Here is a 23,170-nt window from a genome sequence, read left to right as displayed (position 1 = left end):
TGATTTATGTTTGTAAAATTTATAGATGGCGTTTGGTATGGTGTAGTGTGAGTTGTAGTGATGTTCTGCACTAAATTTGATATTAATTAGGCTTATCAAGATCCAATTTCATGCATATGGCAGATGTTCTAAGTAGTAAAATGTGGTACAGTTGGGACTTTCATAATTAATGCTCCATAATTTATAATCTCTTATTTCTAATACTTAATTAAGAAAAAGAAAAATCTAGTGATTTAATATATAAGAGAGTACCTTCTTAGAATGTTGTTTAGAGAACATATACTTTACAATACTATATGTAGGTACAACATAGGAGAAGGAAGAGAAAAAGGAAAATAGAAAAGAAAACAGGTGTCAAATTTCTCAGAACCTAATCACATTTCATACCTCTAGCAGTTGGATAGAATTAGAGGGTGTGCATATACAGTATGTTTCTAACCAAAAGAGTGTAAGACCGTCAACTCATCTCTCTCAAATGGCAAGATGTGTAAGACCGCTCATCTCAGAAATGAAATTTAAGGGATGGTGATAAGGGGCGGTGAGATTGCAAGAAAAATCGAGAGTATTTTCTAATACTTAATATGCTCTAATATTTTATATAAAAAGATGCCACCGGGGATGTAAAATATAAGAGATCCAACTGTATTTTATAAATTTGGTTAATATGATGGTTTCTTATTTTTTTTCCAAACAGAATGCCCACTGAAACAGTATTCACAACTAAGATGCCGATGTTCTTATTGGTACCGTAAGTTGCTTTAATGTGGATGTTTTATATATCATTCGAACTATTTTAAGGATGTGATATTTTTTTAATGTATCTGACATTGTTTGGAGTGGGGTTCCATTCTTACAAGAAAACACTGTGTGACCATTTCACAATTTCATTTTTAAATTCAAACCTATCAAACATTTTCTTGACATGGAAAATTGATGTAGCAGTAAGTTGATATACATTCTTTAGTATTTTCCTTTGCTGATCAAAGGTAATGTTGCCATTCTTACCTAATAACCGCTAATTAGTATTTTCATCTCTACACTTTTGGAATTTCAGACTGGTACGCTCACACATGTGAATACCGTTGCAACTGTTTTAAGGTGCCTCTCCAAAGCTCCTAGGCTTCCAGACATGGACTGGGGAGCTATCATCAGGCGCTGCATGAATTATGAGAGCCCGGTTTCTGCCAAGTTAATGCCAAATCCCCTTTTCCAGAAAGGAACACTTAGAGAAGAATGCATAAATTTCTGTTTAGCTCATGCAAATCAAGTTAGTCCCCTCCTAATTTTCTTGGATGAGCTCTTTGACCTCCCCAGGTTTAGGACGCTGGAGCTGAAACTGCAGTCTTCTCTGCTATGTCATCTGCCAGACATAATAAAAATCTTTTCGGGTTCCAGACTGGAGAAATTGTATGATGATATGTTTGATTACTTTTGTTCTTCAGATTCATCATACCATTCTTCTAACATGGAACAGAAAAGCATATTACGAATTTCATTCTGGAATGGTCTTTATCAATGCGTCACTGAAATTTCTTCTGAGAATCTAGATTATCTGCCAAACATGGAGAAGTGCATGGAGCTGTTGTTCCGTTTGTTGCCTGTGTTTCCTAGTGATGGAGGTCTAGGAGAGGAGGCAATTGAAAAAGAGTGGTTGGAGGCTGTGAGATGCTTGGGGAGGGCTCCGCAAGATTGGCTAATGACTATCGTTCAGGTATCGAACACTTCCTAGTTGTTTTTCTGTGAAGCAGTTCTAAATATGTATTATTTGTGCCTCAATAAACTTAGGTGTACAGTTCCACCATCATGTTTCCATGTGCCAGCTCACTTTTGTGCAGATGAGAACAGTGCAAAAGTAAAAAAATTTATCCTGTATCTTGAATTTCAGTCGATATTTTTGTGTGGTTAACCTCTGCACATCATACAGGCTCCTGTAATGGATCTAGTACATGGAGGAAACCGTTTTGTTGAAGTAGTGAAAAGGACTAAGGCACAATCCAGACTAGTTATGATAGGTTGTGTTCCAGTTACCGAGTTGGGAAAGTTAAAAGCTTACTTGTTGAATACAGGATCAGATGGTTAGTTTCTCAACAGAAACACTGACTGCAATTTAGAGCCGATTCATACCTGCATGCATGTTTCCATGATACATACATTCAAATGTATATGCACCCATATGTAAACAGATGCATGCATATGCTTGCGCATGCACATAAATCATCCTGCATGATTCCATCGAATCTGAATGCAAGGATTGAAGTTTCGGTTTCGGCCTCACCCGAAATTCCATAAATTTTTTTTTTTTTGGGATTTTCCGAGCCGATATTTTGGCTAAAATTCGGAAATTGCAGGGGAAAAAAAAAAAAAAAAAAGGCCGAAATTTTGGCTGAAATTACTGAAATTCGGTACTTGCACCGAATCAAGGTACTTTCAGTGTTGGTAACGGCCGATATCCGAAATGTTGGTCCAAAATTTCAAACCATGTCTGTGTGTGTTCCTTGCTATGTGGATTTTGAACATTCCTTAACTGCAGGTATGTGGAGTGTTCTCATAGAAGTTGTTGCAGCTGTACAACATGCTGAAGACGGTATCAAAAGGCAATGGGTTCTTGATGCAGTGGAGATTAGCTGCATAACCAAGTATCCTTCCACGGTCTGTACTTTCTCCTTTTGTAGCATAATCGTAGTACTATGGCAGTAAAATACAATGGATGCACTTTCTAAATATTCTATGACTTGCAAAGGTTATTGTAAGTTCATGGTTGTTTATCATTCAATGATCGTTTTATTGATAGTGTGTATGCCTTTTCTACTGAGCATTTGCACTAAGGCTATTAAAGATTCTCATCCTTCCATGGAAAAAGTTTTCCAATAATAAATTTCCAGCATCTAAACCACCTTGAACACTTTGATATTATGGTAGTTCTATAAAATAGTAAGTGTGCAATGTATTGTATATGTATCCGTGTGCATCACTGTTGTCTACTTACAACAGGCTTATGCAGTCCTCAGGTACACGATGCATAAATAACTTCGATCATTGTTATTGGTTTGAATTTATTTATGTCATTTCTATTTTCCCAACTGTATTTGTTGGATGGAGTACTGAGGGGTGATGTTAGTCTAAAACCTGCACTGCAGTGTATGTATAGCTCAGTTCATGAATGTAAGAATGTTAAATTGTTTCTGAAAAAACACTCAACACAACCGATACAAGCATGTATACCTACATTTGTGTATGAATATATATATCTAGACATTTATGCACGCATAAATACATTAATATACATGCATAAATAGAGTAATGCATAATTCTTTTTCCTGATGATGATCTACTTTCTACAGGCACTGCAGTTTTTGGGTTTGTTATCAAGTAGCTTTAGTTCGTACATGCCGCTTCTAATTCTAGATCGAGATGCTGTCTTGAGTGACCTGCCTGTCACCTTTCCATCTCTTTTCTTAGATCACAGCTGGAAGGCCATAGCAGAAACTGTAGTTCAGAATTTGTTGGTGTCGACAGAGCGTATTTATGCGTGGGCGGTGCAGTTATCAGGAGGAAATGATTTTGGTGGCGTGGAGCCCATTGACCCTAGTGAAAACAGCAGGTCTGTTTGGCTCACACAAGTGATGCACAGTACCTGCATTGCCTTGAAAGATCACTTGCCATTTGAGAAGCAGTTAAGACTCGCTAATATGGTGCTCCCATGAATTATAGGTACATATTAGAATTGATAATTTTAGTAATAGTCATTCTAGGCTGTGAGCATCTATAGAAGTAAATGGTTTATTGTAGTTCTACTTGCCTTGGTTTGTGTTTCTGGATAGTTCAAAGGGCTTATCATAAGTGGAAGTTCATGAATATGTGTAGCATGATAAAGAATGACTTCCATGCCCCATTTATTTTTAGGGACTCATCGTCAAGCATGTTTTTAAATTTCCATCGAAACCGACTCAAAACAACCAAAATGTTTCCGTTTCCATTCCCAGCGAAACCGGCACAAAACGACCAAAATGCATAAATCAAAATTGTAAGTGTAATAGTGGTATACGATATTAATATGTAGTATCTAATTATATTTATATGAATTTCATGCAAAATGGGGTTCATGTATTATACAGTAATATTGATATGAATTATATGTAAAATTTGATATGTAGTACAGTATTAGACATGCACGACAGTGCATGTTACTAGGTGCCCGTTTGGATACGCGGATTTTAGAATCCAGATTTTTTGTTTGAAAACAGAGTAAAACAGGGTTCATGATCAAGCTGTTGTATGCTGTCCTGACAGCATTTCTTGGATTTTGAGTGAGAAATTCAGGTTTTAAAAATCTGTCCTGCATCCTAAGATTTCTAAAACGTGGAAATATGGGAGGATCTGCTACTCTCTTGCTGACGGAAAGAAGGGCGAGAAGTAAAAAACGAGTAAAAAACGACGCCTGGTCCGCTGCTTCTCGTCTCTTAGCTACAATTTTGAAGAAACCTCGGATTCTAAAATCCGCGTATCCAAACGGCCCCTAGGTGTTTGATGTTTTTAAACCATGATGGATGCTTGACTTGATTATATGATGGTTACTAAGTGTGTATTTGTGCTCATTCTAGCATTTCATGAAGTTTCATTTTCAAATTCAATCATTTGCATATGTTTCCTTGATTTCACAGGATTTTTACTGAAATTTCCTAAATCATAACCTTTTTGTTTCCATGGCGACCAAAACCGAAATTTAAAATCATGTCATCAAATACTAAAAGGGTCAAGAACCTCATTTGAGGTTAAAGGCAAATGTTGCGGAAAATGTCCCTATAGAAAATATGGAACATGACGAGCATCACCAGAATTTGTGTTTCACCAAAATTTGGAGCAAAAGGAGCAGGAACAGAAGGAAATAATCCCCATGGAAAAAAATAAGTCCGATTGTTTCGCCAAAATTTGTCGAGCAAAAGGAAACATGACCAAAACTATACCTTACTCCATAGCAGGACCAGAATTTGTGTTCTACCAACTCCGAATTCTCTGAAAGTTAATTTTAATGGCACTTAGATCATAAACAGGGCTGGCTGGTGTAGAAGTAATTATGATAGAAAGAGGGCTGATGATAAAAGTGTGGTCTGGATCAATCATCTTGGATGACTAATGATAAAAGTGTGGTCTGGCTCAATCGTTTGGTATCAACCTAGTAGAGCCAATACGCACGGTCAATTGCGAGGCAATGTGCATCGTGATTTGCAGATAGAGATACTGATACAAGTACCAAAATTATCTGGTTATAGATATGGCTGTTTGAATTATTTTAAATTTTACATATGGAAATGTTTTTTTATTTAAATAAATCTAGAAATTGTTCTTTTCATAGTTTCGTTTTATTACGAATGGAAACATTAAATTTTTTTTTATACATAAATCTATGAATTGTTCTTTTCATAGTTTGGTTTTATAAATGCCCATAAAGGGTGTTTGGTAATTTGCTTTCTTTCCTCAGGAAAGCATGTTTTTACTCACTTAAGTTTACCTCACACTGGATAGAAATGGGAACTCGCGCATTTTTCAATTCTGTATAAGACTTAGGGTGTGTTTGGATCTATGAAAAACAAAATTATGAAAAGTAATTTTTGTGTGGTAACTTCTTTTATAAGTATTCTTTTTCTAAGGTGTGGTTCACATCCATTAATTTTCTAAAACTTTAAATTCTACGGTTTGGTTCCACCTGTTTCAATGAATCTGAGAAATCTCCACCTCCTTTTGTTTGCAGAGCAATCAAACATACTAAAAAACATTGCCAATTGCAGCTTTCAGAAGTGATTCTGCCACATGAAAGTGATCCGGAAAGAAGGAAAGTAGATTGAAGTTTGGAATAAAAAAATGAGAATTCTTGGGATTTTTGGAAACAGGGTTGTGTACCGAACAAACTGCGTGTGGAATCCTTGCTAAGTGGTAAGGAGAAAGTTACATGTTCCCTCTCTTTTAGGGTTTTCTTCTGCTCTCAGCACTGAAGCTTCCAGCATTTTTGCCCTCAACTCCACGGATGCATCTTTGCTCATTCGTTACACTGTCGACAAGGGATACACCATCAATGGTTGGAGGCTTGGTAAGAATTTATGCATACACCCTGCTTGCTGAATGAAACATAAAACTAACTCAAAAGAAAGGGGGTGGCAGAGATGGTGCTTATATTGAAAATATTTAGTGCAGTAGACAGGTGTTGGAAACTAAGAAAGATGAAGAGGAACTAAAGAATCAGTCAAGGTGATGGCTGAGAAGATTCTTTTTTTCCCGAATATTTATTGATTGAAGATGCAATGGAAGGTGTAATCTTTAGACCTGCTCTCGCTTGAACTTGTTGGCGCTAGCTAGAAATAGGAATTGTATGAGAACTCTCTAAGACATGAATTTCATTCGTTGTTCCCATTATTCACTGAGAATTATTGAAATCACAAGAAAACTGTGAAAGGTTTGTGGGTTCATCACAAAGTAACACCGGCTATGTTTGAAGAGACAATATGAGCAATGTGTGTTTCTACACAGCAGTAGAGTTGGTCGTATGCCTTAAATTATAGAAAATTGATCTCAGTAAGAATTAGATTTTTTGTAAGCAATTTTCTCCTCAACTAGGTTTTGCTAGAATGTCCCTGCTTCAGGTTAAACTTATGGATTGTTACATTATTAAAAGAATTAGTGCCAGACAAGATGTTATTGTTTTGATCTTCCAAGGAGATGAGCTTAAGCTGACTGTTGCATGGTGCTATTTCAGGTTATTGGCATGAGTAAAAAGTAAGCCTGCAAGAATGATGATCATACATTGCACAAATGGTTGTTCCCAAGGTTTTTTTCTTCTTCTTATGACTGTTTCTGCAACCAGGCACTTTTCCTAGCTCCAAAATAACTTGGCAATAGCTCGCATCAAACTTGATACCAAATATCTAAACATCAAAAGGATAATTTCATTTTTGTTCATTTGTTTACTCATGTAGTAAGAAAGATCTCTCATCTTGCATGGAAATGGCCTTCATCGGTACATCAAGTTCATTTTTCCTTGGATTTTCTATCAAGGAAGCCCCAAAGCTATTCTATTGAACAATACCGAAGAAAAGGGCTAGCTGTCGTTATAGTTGCAGTAAGCCCCAAATGTTTTTGTCACGAAAGCCCCAGTTAGTGGCAAAAGTGTTAGCACATGCAGTTACATCAATCACCCCCGATTATGCAGGAAAACTCGTTTCACGAATCACGGGAAAATGGGGTTGCTATCTTTACAGTTGCAGTGAAGGAGCAATAATTTGTTACTTACCAATGCGCCAAAAGCTCCATAGCTCATGGAACTTGTTGGGCAAGGCCCTTTAAACCTCTCCAATACTGGGATGGGTCTCACCCAGTCCTATACCTAGGCGGGCCTAAGACCTTAACATTCCATGATGCTTCCTCATCTGCTGTCCTCGGCAGCTAACTCAGTGACGACTCTCACTCTGGCATTTTTTTTCTATGTTTTCTGTTCATTAGTGTTTTTTAGTAGCAAATTTCTTGATCATTTAGAATTCATTCAGGAAAAGTAGAGACATGAAATTACATAATCATAAACCCTAATTCTCGATCGAAAGAGAGAGAATTGCACATAGTTAATACTTTTAAGGGAAATGTTATCAGCACTACTGTATTTTGATGAGAGCACTCCTCACTTCATTAAAAGTACGGTATGGCCCGCACCATAGGATGACCCAAACCGTCCATTAGATGGGCCACAACCTCAATTGGTTGTGCCCCAAAAATCATTTCCATAGGTTGATCCTAACCCTCCGATCTGAATGTTACAGGGTTGATCCTAACCCCCTATAGATCGGAGGTTTAGGATCAACCAGTGGAAATGATTTTTGGGGCACAACCTATTTAGGCTGTGGCCCATCTAATCGACGGTTTGGATCGCCATACCATACTTTTAATAAAGTGAGGAGTGCCCTCATCAAAATAAGGTAGTGCTGATAACATTTCCCTACTTTAATTCTTGATCTAGAGAGAAAATTGCACATAGATAAACCTTTAAATCTTGATCGAGAGAAGAAAGACGATACTTTAAATCCATTTACGAAGAAGAAATGCACTCATCCACAGAGGAAAGCTGGAATACCAAAACTAAGAAAAAGCTGATGAAAAAAAAACCAACGGTTAATACCTAGAAAATGGTGAGGCAAGGTGTGTTTAGATGTACAAAAGCCAGGGTAGTTTAGTGGTTTTGCTTTGCATTGGGGTGCCACATCAGCAAAATCTCTTGCTTGGTTGCCAATGTAACATTGAAATCCTTGGAGACATACAAATTTTATAGGTAATATTGATGTAGCATCCTATACTTTCCAAGCCAAATTTCTCAAAAAGGTAGAATTTGGCTCGGAAAATTTTGCTTTGGGTAGTAATATATCCGTCCCTTTTGATTACTAGGGACAACCCAGTGCCAGTGTATGTGGCAATCAGGCAGGCCAATTGAATTCTTCTGACGTCAAGTACATCAGCCACTCTCTTTTCTGTCAATATTAGTAATTACACCCACTCCCAGAAGTTGGCCAGACTACCTGCAGCCAAACAGAGATGAAAGGTTCTGGAAGTAGGGAGATGGAGTCTCTCTCTCTCTATCTAGACTCTAGTCATATAATGGCTAAAAGGCCCTGATGAAAGAATAAGATGACCAAACTATTACTCACTTTTTAGATGGGTAGTTCCGTAATTTGAGTATGAAGCAGAGGCAGATCAATGACCTTCGGTAGTTTGCTTGGAGCGAAAGGGCATAAAACCAGAGTATGAAGCAGGGGTATATCAATCACAAACAAACGTGCCACAGCCAGAGGCTGCCCGCTGCCATACAGAGAGGGCTTCTCTACACCCATTTCTTTCACCAGAATCAGGTACCTCTCTCTCTCTCTCTCTCTCTCTCAATCAGATGTATCGAAATTCCATTAATTCAATTCACCAATTTTCTCTAAAATTCAGATACCCATCATCTCTCATATCCTCCCTTACAACATCCTTTCCAAAACCCATCTTTCTTTTCCACTTTAGGTCTTCTTCATCCCTTCAACCCCTTACAAAACCACCGATTAAGTCCCTCTCTACTCCCCTACTCTCTTTCCTCTCCCGTACCCAAAACCCTGATATTGTTTCTCTCATTTGCTCAAAAATCAAAGCAAAAAATGCCCCCTTTCCCCCTTCCCTTGTTGAAAAAGAACAGCTACTCCATTTGGGTCCTCGGGAAATCACTAGGGTTTTGCTAAGATGCCAATCTGACCCTTCCAAAGCACTCACTTTCTTTAATTGGGTGAAAAATGAACTGGGTCTCAAACCAACCACCCAAAATTACTGTTCTCTAATCCACATCTTAACTTGGTCTCGAAGTTTCACCAAAGCTATGGGTTCTCTATCTGAACTGATAGATATATCTACAAATGTTGATATTTTTGGCAATTTGGTTTCATCAACAGAGGGATGCAATTGGAATCCGGTCATTTTCGATATGCTTATCAAGGCATATGTTAAGAAAGAAAGGATTCAAGAAGGTTTTGAAACCTTTAGGAAGGTGGTTGAGATTGGATTTGTTCCTGATCTCAATGCTTGCAATTGTCTTTTGAATGGTCTGTTGAAGTCTAATTCTCTTGATTTGTGTTGGAGAGTTTATGAAGAAATGGGGAGAATTGGGGTGTCACCAAATTCATATACTTCCAATATATTGACACACGCCTTGTGCGAGGATGGAGATGCTATTAAGGTGAGCGAATTCTTGGAGAAGATGGAGGGAGAAGGGTTTAATTTGGATGTTGTGACATACAATACTCTGATCAATAGCTATTGTAGTAAGGGGAAATTGAATGATGCTTTTAATTTGTATAGGATCATGTATAGGAGAGGGGTTGTGCCCAATTTGGTTTCATATACGATTTTAGTGAATGGTCTGTGCAAGGAAGGTAAGGTAAAAGAGGCACATCAGCTCTTCCATAGAATGATTCATAGAGGGTTGAACCCGGACAGTTTTTTGTTCAATTCTCTTATTTCTGGATACTGCAAGGAAGGGAAGTTGCATGAATCTAGGTTGTTGTTGAATGAGATGATAGCAATTGGTTTGATGCCTGATAGTTTCTCTTGCATTGTGCTCATTGAAGGATATAAAAAACATGGAAGATTGCTTTATTCATTGAATTTGATCATGCAACTTCGTAGATTAGGTGTTCCAATCTATCTCAAGATCTACAATTCCCTTATTCGTTCTCTGTGTGAGGAGAACAAACCGTATGCGGCCAAGAATCTCTTCAGCATAATGTTTCAAGATGGGTATATGCCTAATTTGGGGACTTATAATGCAATGATTGAAGCTTTCTGCAACTGTGATGATACAAATGAGGCATTTATATTGAAGGATGAGATGACTCATAAAGGTATTAGGCCTGATTTTGCTACTTATAGGGCGATTATCACCTGTCTGTGTAGATTAGGGAAAAACATGGAAGGGGAATGCTTGATGAAAGAAATGGTTGAAACTGGCTTGACGCCTGATGTCAAGATCAGTGCATCATTGGTAAATGGGTATTGTAAGGAAAGGGATCTTAACAATGCAGAACTGCTTCTGATTTACTTTGCTAGGAAATTTCAGCTTTATGATACTGGAAGTTACAACACACTTATTGGAGTATATTGCGAAGAAGGCAATGTCACCAGGTCACTAGAGCTGCAGGATAGGATGTTGAAATTGGGTTTTGTACCAAATAGCTTGACATGCAAGTCTTTGATCAATGGATTATCAAGAACTAGAGGTTGTGGCTAGTTTGTACTGCTTGTTTGAATGACATATTCTATACAAATTCCTTTCCAAAAAATGGTAGTTGGGAACTATTCAGGAAAGCTCTTGGTGCCTTCTTTAGTTAGATTATATGGGTAAAATTGTGATGTGAGCTTCTATGTTCAGTACGGATTCTTATAGCCCCGGTCTAGTAGTCGATATCTTAACAAAGTATAACTACCTCTGAGCTCCTTTGGTTGGAAATTTCAGTTTTATGATACCGGAAGTTACAACACACTTATCAAAGTATACTGCGAGGAAGGCAATGTCGTGAAGTCACTAGAGCTACAGGATAGGATGTTGAAATTGGTTTTTGTAACAAATAGACATGCAAGTCTTTGATGAATGGATTGTCTAGAACCTGTGGCTGTGGGTAGTTTTTACAACTTTTTTGAATGAAATTTTCTATACAACATCCTTTCTAAAAATTGTAGTTAAGGGATACTTAGGAAAGTTTTTGCGCTTCATGCACTAAGGTGTACTGTTATGAAGGTTATTTGAGATTTTCAGTGAAATTTTCAGTAATTTGGTCAAGTTAGTATGAAACTTACAATTGAGCTTTTGAACATTAGCATATAGATGCGTTTAAGATGCACTAAGGTATACTCTTCCGAAGGTTATTTGAGATTCTCAGTGAAAATTTCAGTTATTTAGTCAAGTTAGTTTGAAACTTACAATTGAGCTGCAGGATAGGATGTTGAAATTTAGCTTTTGGTCAAGTTAGTAATCAAATAAAATGAATGGCTCAAAAGGCAAATTGCAGACTAAGCTCACTTGAATTTTCTCTCTCAAAAGATAAGCAAACTTAAAACCTAATATCCAATCCCTTCAAAATCATCCAACAGAGGCAGAAAGGGGTTTAATCACTCACGGTAATGTTCAAATCATGTTTTGGAGTGAGTTAAAACATCCCAAGGGGTTGAACACCCTTTTAATAGAGAATCAAGTCAAAACTAGCCATTTTGTATCCCCCAACGGCTAGTTTCAACTAGTTGTTTCATATTTAAAAAATCAGGATTTCCAGGTTCGGACGTTTGAGCACTTGTTCGGGTGCTCGAGCAATAGTCCTGGAATTTTCCTGTTTTGTGCAGTCAACTTGAAAAATTCATATCTCCCACATTTCTTGTCAGATTTCGACGTTCTCGTGCTCTATGGAAAACTAAGAGAGATTAATGTTAAAAATATTTGAAAACTCCCTGGACCTATTATCCATAAGATAATGACCTATGGACAACCGTGCAAGTGCCAATTTTGTTCTTTTTTCTCATTTAAACTCTCTTTGGCACCTGGGCTTTGGGTCCACTTGATTTCTATGATTATTTTAACTTGTTTTGCTCTTAATTAATTGAACCTTGATGCCTCTTATGGATCCTAAGTGTGGGATTGGATTTTACATTTTAAAATGGTAAAAGACTTCACTTGAGATCTTCAACACATTGCAGCTTCAAGTCTCTTCCTTCTTCATGGATCTTCGCATGCTTCATTGATCTTCATTTTAGCTCCAATTTCATTGATCCATAGCTCTTTGACCTTAAACCTTAAATTAAATGAATCTGCAACTTAAATCAACAAACACATCAGTAGGCTTAAATCACTTGTGTTTGGAATCATCAAAATAAGACAGAAGAATGCCTACAATCTTTCCCTTTTTTATGATGAATAGCCTCTAGGATTAGGTTAATAAATAATTAGTTACGGTTCGGGGCTATGGGAAGAACTAAGAGGGAAGAATGAAATGAGAGAGAGAGAGAGAGAGAGAGAGAGAGAGAGAGAGAGAGAGAGAGACTTTGTTCATTCCAAAGGATGGAATTTGAGGAGTTTTATTCTATAAAAATATCCTTTACAAAAACTTATATTTACAACATGAAGGATATTTTTGCAAATCAATGTTTAATACGTTATAAGACGCACCAATTGATTTTTTGGCTATGTTTGAGCTTGATCCAACATAACTTCGGGCCTTAGTATATGGATCCAAATTTGATATTACGGATCCAACTAATGTGCCCAACTCTTGTCAATTAAGTTAGAATACTTTAGATCCATCGGACCTTCTGAGTCCACCGACATCCCTACTAAATATGAAAAAATGGCATGTTAAAAGATAACGCCATACTGTGTATATCATCATGTTTCAGTGCACGCCAATATCTTTACTAGATACTATTTGGTTGTCATATTTATCTGTGCCACTGATTTTGCTCTCACTCGTGTACTTGTCATTAGTGTATCGTCAATTTCGAGGTATTTTTTCTTATAAAACGAGGCCCCTTACCCTACCTCTATCTGAGCCTTTCAACTTTCTTCTGATTGTCGCCATGACAAGGCTCCAAACTAAGCCATTCTTGGTATTGTGGTCTACTGCCATCAAAGCCAAGGGAGTTAAGAAGCCATGTCAAGGCCTTTCCATAAGAGGTTTTTATAAGGATCCAAGTCAAGTGGTAGTCCTTGCCAATGGACAATATGGAATGGGTGATATAGGAAAAGAAAACATGGGGATGTTGCAACCAAGCTTGATTTCAGGTTGTCTCCTTCCACACCTTGTTGTCCCAGTTGGCAGCTCGATCAAGTTGGAGGTAATCACAAAAATTTCATCAGTGATGTGTTTGTGCACATGTATGTGTCTTTTTCTATGCCTGTGTGCTTGCATGCATATGTTCGTCAACGGATTTTATCATAAGTATAATTTGTAAAATATACTTCATTTATCTTTTCTAAAGCAAGATTTAGCCAAAAAAACTAGATTTTCAAAAAATACCCCTAAAAAGTATTTATTTATGTTAGCATGCATTAGACATTTAACATTTTTTCTTCAAAATGCCCTTTGAGTAACTCCAAAAAGATATGTTTTAGTCCCTAGACTTTGTTGTTGCAATCTTATGATTTTTTAATAAATCTCTCTCTCTCTCTCTCTCTCTCTCTCTCTCTCTCTATATATATATATATATATATATATATATGAGAGAGAGAGAGAGAGAGAGAATTGTATCTACTCGATCAAGTAGATAACTTATCTTCTCCGTTGGCTTAAACACAGTGGACCCACATTCTTTGGATGATCCAGAGCATTCATTTGATAGACCCTCACATAGATTGTGTGTGCCCAAAAAATCAGCTCCATAGGATCATCCTAACCCTTCAAACTCTGGAGGTAAAAATGGACAGATTTGTGGAGGTATATACCTGTCCATTTTAACCTCCACGAATCGAAGGGTTGGGATGATCTTATGGAGCTGATTTTTTGGGCACACCCTATCTATGTGAGGGCCCATCAAATGAATGGTTTGCATCACCCAACGAATGTGGGCCCCACTGTATTTTAAGCCGACGGAGTGAATAAGTTATCTACTCGATCGAGTAGATACACTTTTCTCATATACATGTGTGTGTGCGCGCGCATCACGTGTCCCAGAGAAAAAACAATTAAACAGCAATTTGGATTGTCACATGTACTATTTCTCTTTATTTTGTACCAAATGACCAAAATAGACCTATTTTAGAGGCTAGTTTTCAAATGAATGTCATATGTTAAATTGAGATCTACGACCGCCGGAATCCACTTAAGCATTGCCCCCCTATCATTATTGCTCAAGTGTGTTGTCGTCCCGATGAAGGATGATCCGTCAGCCACGAATAGTAGTTTAAAAGTCGATTAAACCCTAAAATTCTCTCTCTCTCTCTCTCTCTCTCTCTCTCTCTCACACACACACACACACCCCCACACGTCCGTGCCATAAATTTAGTGTAGAACTCTTATTTTACTTCCCAAAAATAAATATCTCAAGTATGAGCAACATTTTTTGTTAAGAAAAAGGTTAATTTGTAAGTGGAATATTTTTGGACCGTCTTTAAACAAGCACGTCTTCGCATAATTTCCTATTTTCTACTTAACTGTAAAAACTTATTATAATCCCAAGGGTAAATTATGTGTTGATACCATATAAACTCCCTGGGTGTGTTTGGATCTAGGGAAAAGAAAATTATTGAAATTAATTTTTCAATGGAAAATATTGCATAGAAAATAAAATTCCAGGGTCTAGTAGGTTTATACGTAGCTTTCCTTGAGAAATAGCAAAAAGCTTTTTTTTTTTTAAGAAAAAATAAATCTCTGAAAAATGAGTTTAACAAACATTGAACTTTAATTTACATGGAAAAAATTTCTGAAACAAATTCCCTATGGGCATGTTTGGCAACCATGAAATAGTTGTAGACTCAATTGTGAGAGATGAGAAATCCTTAGAAACAGCAAACAAAATTTGTGTACCATCAAACTGGATTTTTTCCCTATTTTGAAGAGGCTTTCATATTCCCCTCTCCCACCCAGTTTCTCCCTCTCCATCCATCTCTCATAACGAGCCGTACTAATATTCCACGGAATATTTCTTGGTGGTTGCTGAAAATGCCCTACATCCAAACAGCCCAGAGATTATAATACCAAATCCAGTATGGTATTGATTAAATTCTTCTACAAATCAACTATCTGAACAGCTCCTGTTAGGATTTTATCCTGAGGATCACTATTGGGGGCTATGAAGAAGTCCCATGAGAGAAGATGCCAGATGTATATGTATATTTGTTGGTGGGCTTCCAATTGGAAAATCACAATATTTCCTTAGCAACAAATGAAATGGAAGAGAATTCAGAATAAGAGAATCAACTGGAAAATCTGAACATTTCATTATCATAAAGAAGAATCAAATGAAAAGGAAGAGGAACTTGAGATGAACGAGATAATCTGGAGTAGAATTCCAAAGGATATGATGATCAGGGTCGTTTCATGTTTTACCCATAACAATCATTTTAAGGTCAACCCTTCTGTCAAGATTGTTGAAATCCATCATTTCCTCTTCTTTCTTCGTCAAACTTAATTCAGAACTCTCCCCAAATATCCATCAGCCATGGTTGGTGATTTCTAATAGAACACTTGCTGATTCTTGCTCTGCTTATGATCCCTACTTACACAAATGGATTGATCTTTCCTTCCGCTTTCTCCAGTTTCTCGTTCGTCCGATTACAGTCGGCGATAAACTCATCTGTTTGCTTTATGGAACCCAATCTAGTTTCAGTCTATCCATCTGTAACCCAGGCTCTCTTTGAAGGGATACATGCTTCAATGCCTCGGCTGTTAGAAGGATTGCATTCAAGGCATTAGACAACATGGCTTGGTTTTGGTCACAAATCACAACATTCCTTTGTGTCTAGGGGGAACTGGCTAGCCCAAGTGACCCAGAGGAAGTGAGTCACATCTTCTAGCAAGGAGAGCTTACCTAAGGTCTCTAGGATCTAATACATCACAAGAGATGAATTGGTACGGGTGGTAATGAAAAGGGAAGACCTCGTGCTTTCGGGTGACACTGTACACCTTCTTGCCGGCGAGCCCGGTTACTTCAATGATGAGCACGGCATTCACAGCCACCTCTACACTAGTAGCATCTTCTCCTTCCATCTTCCTTCATCCCCTACAGTTGATGAGTGGGATAACGTTGTGACTGCAGGTAAGAAAGGGATTGCTTTAACGGAATTGTAGCTAAGAGGCAAGTTGGACCACTGATAGGGTTGATTGACATCCTTGTTGCTTTAACGGAACTGTAGCTACGAGGCAAGTTGTGCTCTACACTTTCCAGGCGTAAAGAAGGATGAAAGTAAATTAGATTTCGTGTAGCTGAGATCTATCTGGAGCTTCCTCAACTGGTGCTGCAAAAGGGAGATTACAACAACCGAGCCAATACCCATCGGAGCATTTCCCTCACGTTTTTCGTACTTGGAGAGTTCACAAGAACCCTAGCTCAGACATACGATCGTTGTGTGGAAGAGAATCTTTTTCTATAGGCTGGTTAGTTTTAATTTTTTTTTCTATAGGCTTGTTAGTTTTAAATTTTGAGAACCGATAGCCTTGTTTGTTTTAAATTTTAAGAACCGATTGTGGGTCCAAAATTGATTATTAGAAATCCGGAGCTTAAATAAAGACAAAGCAGTTGAATTGTTTGAAAGCTTCAAGGGAAATCAATCTACTAACATGTTTACACCATAAAATTCAAAATTTGAAACAAGTGCACTTGTTGATTGCAAAATGAGGAGCAATTGCTGTTTCAAATTTGAAAGAAAAATTGCATGCATGTTGATTGCAAAAGGCTCAAATTAGAAATTTGAAACATATATCATCGCATGTTGATTGCAAAGGGATGAGCAATTATGAAACGGTTAATCAACAACCTTCATGGCCAAATTCGATAAATAGAAGAAGAAAAAGAATGGAGACCTCTGGCCAAATCTACATAAAACTTTTATCTTATCTTTTAATCTAAGAGTAATAAGTAGTATCCATCTCTTCTTCCCTCTGCATTGCCTCAAAGAATGTATTATCTGATCTTGTTCTATGGTGATTTTCTTTTTCATTACACTAAATGAACTGTAAAGTCCTTGTTCATAAGGCAATCAAACCAAAAATCATTTAATCGCGGTTCGCATATTACTCAAATTCAAGGTACATTTTTATTAATTGAAAAGGCATGCAAAAACCTTGGAAGGACATTCTTCTCTTATAAATGTGGCAAAGGTTGAAGTTTAATGAGCAAAGCTCATAGTTTGAGTTACCAAATCATATATGGGATTTGCTAGGGAATTTCGGGGAAAGCCATTTCACGGCTAACTATTGCAGGAGAGAAGATGAATTAAATGAATAAGACAAAATCTGCTAAAAGTGAACCTGTATGTAGTTTTCTTAAAACTTAAGGGCATAAAACCAAAACCAACTTTCTTGAAGGGAAGAATCATGCATTCAGTTTACGGTTCTCTTTGCCTTACAAAATAGCCATAAATGAATACGGTTCTCTTTGCCTTGAAACAGCCAGAAAAGAGAAGAATCCTGCATTCAGTTTTAAGCAAAACAGAATAGAAAACACTTCCTCTTGCAGTCCTAAATGAAGATCCAGACTTAAGACATGCTTTAACCAAACAAATTCAAGCTGAAGTTGGGAATTTTCAATTGCCACTAAGAGCACTATCCATTAAACATGATTATGTAGCATCATCAAATTAATGTCTAATGGTATTCGAACCAAAAGAGTGGTCATGATCAGCTCAAATAGTAACTCGAACTTGTAGCTCATCATTATAGGCCATAATAGATTCTTTTTATCTCTTTTAGCAACAATCGCACAGATCGTGTACTCACCATGTGGAAACTTCAATCGCCACAACAATCTCCGTTTGGTCCATAAATTGATAATTTTGTGCCGGAGTGAATGTTGTGGGCTTTGAGATATCAACTCGTGTGAGATTGGACTTTATTAAATTTACGGGATTGTGTGAGATTAAACTTTATTCAGTTTAAGGCTTGAGGTATTGCCGTTCTGCTGTATGTGTCTAAGCTTCTAAAGAAGTAAAATAATCCCTACAAACAAAGTAATCTATCTTTAAGTGCATACAAGCATCTAGCCTCTAGGATTAGCTTAATGCATAATTAGTTAAGGTTTAGGGTTACAGAAAGAACCGAGAGGGAATAGTGAAATGAGAGAGAGAGAGAGAGAGAGAGAGAGAATTCACTCCTTCCAAAGGATGGAAAATGATTTTGATCAAGAATCTTATATGAAAAAAAAAATCCTTCAGAAACACTTTTTTTATTTACAACATGAAGGATATTTTTGTAAATCAATATCCTTTAATACATTATGAGACGCACCAATTGATTTTGTGGCTATGTTTGAGCTTGATCCTGTTAAAGTATAAAGTATTAAATACTGCCTTTCTCCAACAGCTTAAGCTATTGGAGAAGTTGGTAAGTTAACATGGTATCAAAGCAAATGCCTGGGTTCAAACCTCCTTGATAGCAAAATCCACATGCAATGGCTAAACCCAAAAGTGGGGCCACATGTGCCACGTGTAGGCCAACCCAAAGAAAGAGGGGCCACACGTGAGGGGGAGTGTTAAAGTATAAAGTATTAAATACTGCCTTTCTCCAACAGCTTAAGCTATTGGAGAAGTTGGTAAGTTAACAGATCCAGCATAACTTTGGACCTTAGTATATGGATCCAAATTTGATATTACGGATCCAACTAATGTGCCCAACTCTTGTCAATTAAGTTAGGATACTTTAGATCCATCGGATCTTCTGAGTCCACCGACATCCCTACTAAATATGTAAAAATGGCATCTTAAAAGATAAAGCCATATTGTGTATATCATCATGTTTCAATGCACGCCAATATCTTCGCCAGATTCTATTTGGTTGTCATATTTATTTGTGCCACTGATTTTGCTTGCACGCATATATGTGTCATTAATGTATCTTCAATTTCGAGGTATTTTTTTCCTATGAAACAAGGACCCTTACCCTACCTCTACCTAAGCCTTTTCAACTTTCTTCTGTTCCAACATAATATCGGACCCTAGTATATGGATCCAAATTTGATATTACGGATCCAACTAATGTGCCCAACTCTGTCAATTAAGTTAGGATACTTCAAATACATCGGACCGTCTGAGTCCACCGACATCCCTACTAAACATCTAAAAATGGTATCTTAAAAGATAACGCCATACTGAGTATATCATCCCATTTCAATGCACGCCAATATCTCTACCAGATACTATTTAGTTGTCATATTTATTTGTGCTGCTACTTTTGCTCGCACTGCCTGAGTCCATCGACATCCGTACTAAACATCTAAAAATGGCATCTTAAAAGATAACGCCGAATATATCATCCCATTTCAATGCACACCATTATCTTTGCCAGATACTATTTAGTTGTCATATTTATTTGTGCCGCTACTAAACATCTAAAAATGGCATCTTAAAAGATAACGTCGAATATATCATCCCGTTTCAATGGACGCCAATATCTTTTCCAGATACTATTTGGCTGTCATATTTATTTGTACCGCTATCTTCTGCTCGCATGCGTGTACGCGTCATCATTGTATCGTCAATTTCGAAGTATTTTTTTCCTATAAAACAAGGCCCCTCACCCTACCTCTACCTAAGCCTTTTCAACTTTCTTCTGATTGTGGCCATGACAAGGCTCCAAACCAAGCATTTCTTTGTTTTTTCCATTGAAGCCATTGAAGTTAAGAAGCTATGGCAAGGCCTTTCCATAAGAGGTTATTGTATTGATCCAACTCGAGAGGTACTCCTTACCAATGGACAATATGGAATGGGTGATATAGGAAAAGAAAACATGGGGATGTTGCCTGATCATCTTAGTTTGCATTTCGATCAAGTTGCAGGTAATCACCAAAATTTCATTTGTAATGTGTGTGCATGCGCACATATATGTGTCTGTTTCCATGCCTCTGTGCCCTTTATTCCAACCCAAACCCGACCCAACCCAACCCAACCTGTGATTTTAAGCTCACATAAAATAATTTTGATAAAAAATGTCGGGTTTCACTTGGGTTAAGGGTTTGGGGGGTCGGGTTGCCCAAACCCTTAACCCGAACCTGGCCCGAATTCAACTGGGGTTGGGAAAACTCAACTCGAACTCGACCTTTTTTTTGGGGTTGATCCTGACCCGAGTTGCACCCTAGGTGTAGTATTGACGAAATCGAATGCTTTAAAATGCCCGAGGTATATATTTGTGGGTTACGCACCTTATTTTGGGGATTTTTATAACCCACATTTCTTCCTCCTTCAATACCCTAACTCCAAATATAGGGTTTTAAAACAGAGCATATGAATCCCCATCTTCTCTCATCTTTTCTGGTCAGAAACCCTAGGATTCTATTGATCGATTCATTTTCTAGGGTTTCCATTCTGTAAATTTTGGGGTCTTTTCTTCTCTGTAATCTTTATTTGTAATTGTTCAATATATAATCCTACATGAATACACCAAAATACTTGCAATTATATAGAAGCATTGTGTTTTGTAAGTCAAATTGTGCATCTAAAGACATTAATTGTGATTGTTTTGCAGTGAATCTCATTCAGAACCTTACGTTGACAACGACCTTCGCCTGGTTCTTAGCAACGACCTTCGCCTGGTTCTTAGAAATCCAAAATACTACATTGTCTGGAAGACCAACATTAGAACTCACATTCTCCCAGAATATGTCGTGAGCTTCACACTTACAAAACAGCTTCAAGGTAGACTCTAGAAAAAACAAATCTCTGGAAATGAGTTTTAACAGACTCTAAAAACTTTATTTTTTTGAAAAAAGTTCCCTATGGGCATGTTTGGCAACCATGAAATATTATTTTTTCTTGCTTATAAAACATGCCCTACATCCAAACAGCTCCCAAGAGTATAATACTAAATCCAGTATAGTATTGACACCATTCTCGTGGAAATAAGCTATCCTAAAATTCCCTCTTGATAGAACCCTAAAGAGCAAAGGGCTATAAACATCTGATCAAGGAAACCAACCAACAACAATTCATCTAACATTTTTTTTTTTTTCAAAATTTGCAGATCATCGGTGATTATTGAGACCCCATGAGAAGTCCAGAACCAGGGGCGGAGGCACATATAGCATGAGGGGGACCATGGCCCTAGCAACAAATTGGAAAATCCCTTTTATGGTTTAAGGCCTTACTTACATGCTTAGCTAGTTTAGTGGCTTTACATGCATGCTTAGTGGCAATGCGACCCCTCCCCCCCAATGACCAATTCAGGTAAGTTTAAATTAGTCTGGCCTGCCCAATTGTAAATTCCTGGCTCCGCCCCTGTTGAGAACTGAGTACCTAGAGAGTTCAAATTTCGAGCTTAGATCCATCTGGAGCTGCAGAAAGTTGAGGAAGCCGAGAAAACCGTAGATCTCAGAAAATCCCTCCGCCATCTTTCTGTATATAAGCGTTGTTTGTTGTAAATTTTGAGAACCGATTATGAGTCCAAAACGGATTATTAGAAAAATGGCATTTAAATAAAGATGAAGCAATTGAATTGTTTGAAAGCTTCAAGTGAAATCATTTCCCAACCTTAAATATCAGTTCACATGTACAGTTGCAGATGAACCTCTTGCGGTCTCTTGCTTTCTCTTCTTTCCAGATTTTTCATCCAATCATTAAATCAAAACCATCCAACCGAGGCCCAGAAAACAGAAAACAAACGGTTTATAAATTGGGCAACGGTTAAAATTTAGTGAGCAAAAGTCCATAGATAACCATACATGGGATTTGCTAGGCTATTTCGAGGAAAGCCGTCTAGTGGCTGAAGGGAGCCCTGCACTTGATTCTTGCAAGGGCTCCTTTCAGTCTAGCATTCCTCTATAAACATATATATATTATTTGCACGAATCACGCTTACTCAGTGTAGTTTTAGTAATTATACCCGTCTCCTAATCTATACTTTTCTAATTGGTTGATTAAGGCACGTCAAGTGTGGAGTGTCATATAACAAGGGTGTCAGTCAACAAAATGGCAAACCATTTCTCTACTCCTTGCGCTTTTATTTTTTCAACCCTAACACCTCTCTCTCTCTCTCTCTCTCTCTCTCTCTCTCTCTCTCTCTCTCTCTCTATATATATATATATATATATATATATTATATATATATAAGAAAATGGTTCCTACGCATATGTGTAGAGCGTTCTCTATACACTAGCTTAAAATACAGTGGGGGCCTACATTGTTTTGGTGATCGAAGCCATCCATTTTAAAGGCCCTCACATAGATAGGGTGTCTACAAAAAATCAGATCTGTGTGTGTAAAACAGATGTATCGAAATTCCAAAGCACCATTAGAGAATAGAGATAGAAATCTAAATTGGAGAGATTCATGTGGAGATTGGCCTCGTATATTTGTTATATATGACACATTTTGAAAGAAAAATGTGCATTTTTAAAGAAAGAAAGAGTCGGTTAAGAAGAATCCTTGTAGAAATCAAGATAGATCTCATATTATATGCGGAAGAAACAATAAGAGTTATTTTTTTTCGAAATATATAACACAGGAGATATTCTTTCTAATTGGGAAAAAATAGTGAAAAAGAAAGCGCAGTTAGCCATTTTCAAGCCGAGTAGGACTCCGTCCCCTTGCGGGCGGATCAAACTCAATTTTGATGGTGTCTCCAAAGGTAATCCTAGCCTAGGCTGGCAAGTATTAGAGGTGCTAATTGGAAAACTACAAGAGATCGATGTTTGATTCAACCTTCCATTGCCATGTAACTGTACGTACACTGTCACTCCCTTTTACTCACAGTTAGGGGTGAGCATTATTCGGTTATAACCGAATAACCGAACAGTTCGGTTCGGTTTTTTTCCATTTCGGTTCGGTTTTAGTTAGTTTTTTTGGAAATTCGGTTATTCGGTTATCTAAAAGAAAAATTCGGTTAACCGAAATAACAGAAATAATGGACGAAACCATTTTTTCCAAAAAAAGTTGCTTAATGTGCACTCCATGGGATGATCAAAACCGTCCATTTGATCGATC

The 23,170-nt window shown here is 37.5% G+C and overlaps 2 protein-coding genes and 1 long non-coding RNA gene across 15 annotated transcripts in view; all 3 read left to right on the top strand.

Moving 5' to 3' along the window:
* Positions 1-6,997, top strand: part of RST1 (ARM repeat superfamily protein) — a 73,281-nt gene extending 66,284 nt beyond the window's left edge. For 4 of the 13 annotated variants that reach the window (XM_077388135.1, XM_077388136.1, XM_077388132.1 and 1 more), the window contains 5 exons: positions 1,055-1,711; positions 1,925-2,075; positions 2,531-2,649; positions 3,342-3,711; positions 5,750-6,707. In XM_077388135.1, coding sequence (XP_077244250.1) covers positions 1,055-1,711; positions 1,925-2,075; positions 2,531-2,649; positions 3,342-3,704 — 1,290 coding nt within the window. In that variant the 3' untranslated portion in view covers positions 3,705-3,711; positions 5,750-6,707. Of the gene's footprint in view, positions 1-1,054; positions 1,712-1,924; positions 2,076-2,530; positions 2,650-3,341; positions 3,712-4,661; positions 5,248-5,749; positions 6,708-6,748 lie in introns of those variants that run through there. The other 9 variants (XR_013252947.1, XR_013252943.1, XR_013252942.1 and 6 more) reach the window with 9 other exon arrangements.
* Positions 6,998-8,875: 1,878 nt separating this feature from the next.
* On the top strand, positions 8,876-11,341 carry LOC143884509 (Pentatricopeptide repeat (PPR) superfamily protein). The gene has a single exon (XM_077388131.1). It carries the CDS (start codon positions 8,918-8,920, stop codon positions 10,787-10,789), a length of 1,872 nt encoding a protein of 623 aa, XP_077244246.1. The 5' UTR covers positions 8,876-8,917; the 3' UTR covers positions 10,790-11,341.
* Positions 11,342-19,784: 8,443 nt separating this feature from the next.
* On the top strand, positions 19,785-21,689 carry LOC143883279 (uncharacterized). Its single transcript, XR_013252350.1, has 3 exons — positions 19,785-20,031; positions 20,718-20,887; positions 21,213-21,689. It is a non-coding gene; the product is annotated as an uncharacterized LOC143883279 (long non-coding RNA).
* The last annotated feature ends 1,481 nt before the right edge of the window (positions 21,690-23,170 follow it).

This window comes from Tasmannia lanceolata, unplaced genomic scaffold (genome assembly GCF_043159265.1).
Source record: "Tasmannia lanceolata isolate RefF3 unplaced genomic scaffold, GAP_Taslan_0.1 ptg000008l, whole genome shotgun sequence".
In the NCBI taxonomy this organism is placed as follows: Eukaryota; Viridiplantae; Streptophyta; class Magnoliopsida; order Canellales; family Winteraceae; genus Tasmannia; species Tasmannia lanceolata.
The sequence above is the reverse complement of the archived record's forward strand: the minus strand, read 5'-3'. Positions and strand labels throughout refer to the sequence as shown.

Bases quoted from the DNA above. Each gene is read 5' to 3' on its own strand.
- LOC143884509 (XM_077388131.1), top strand. From the start codon at position 8,918: ATGTATCGAAATTCCATTAATTCAATTCACCAATTTTCTCTAAAATTC.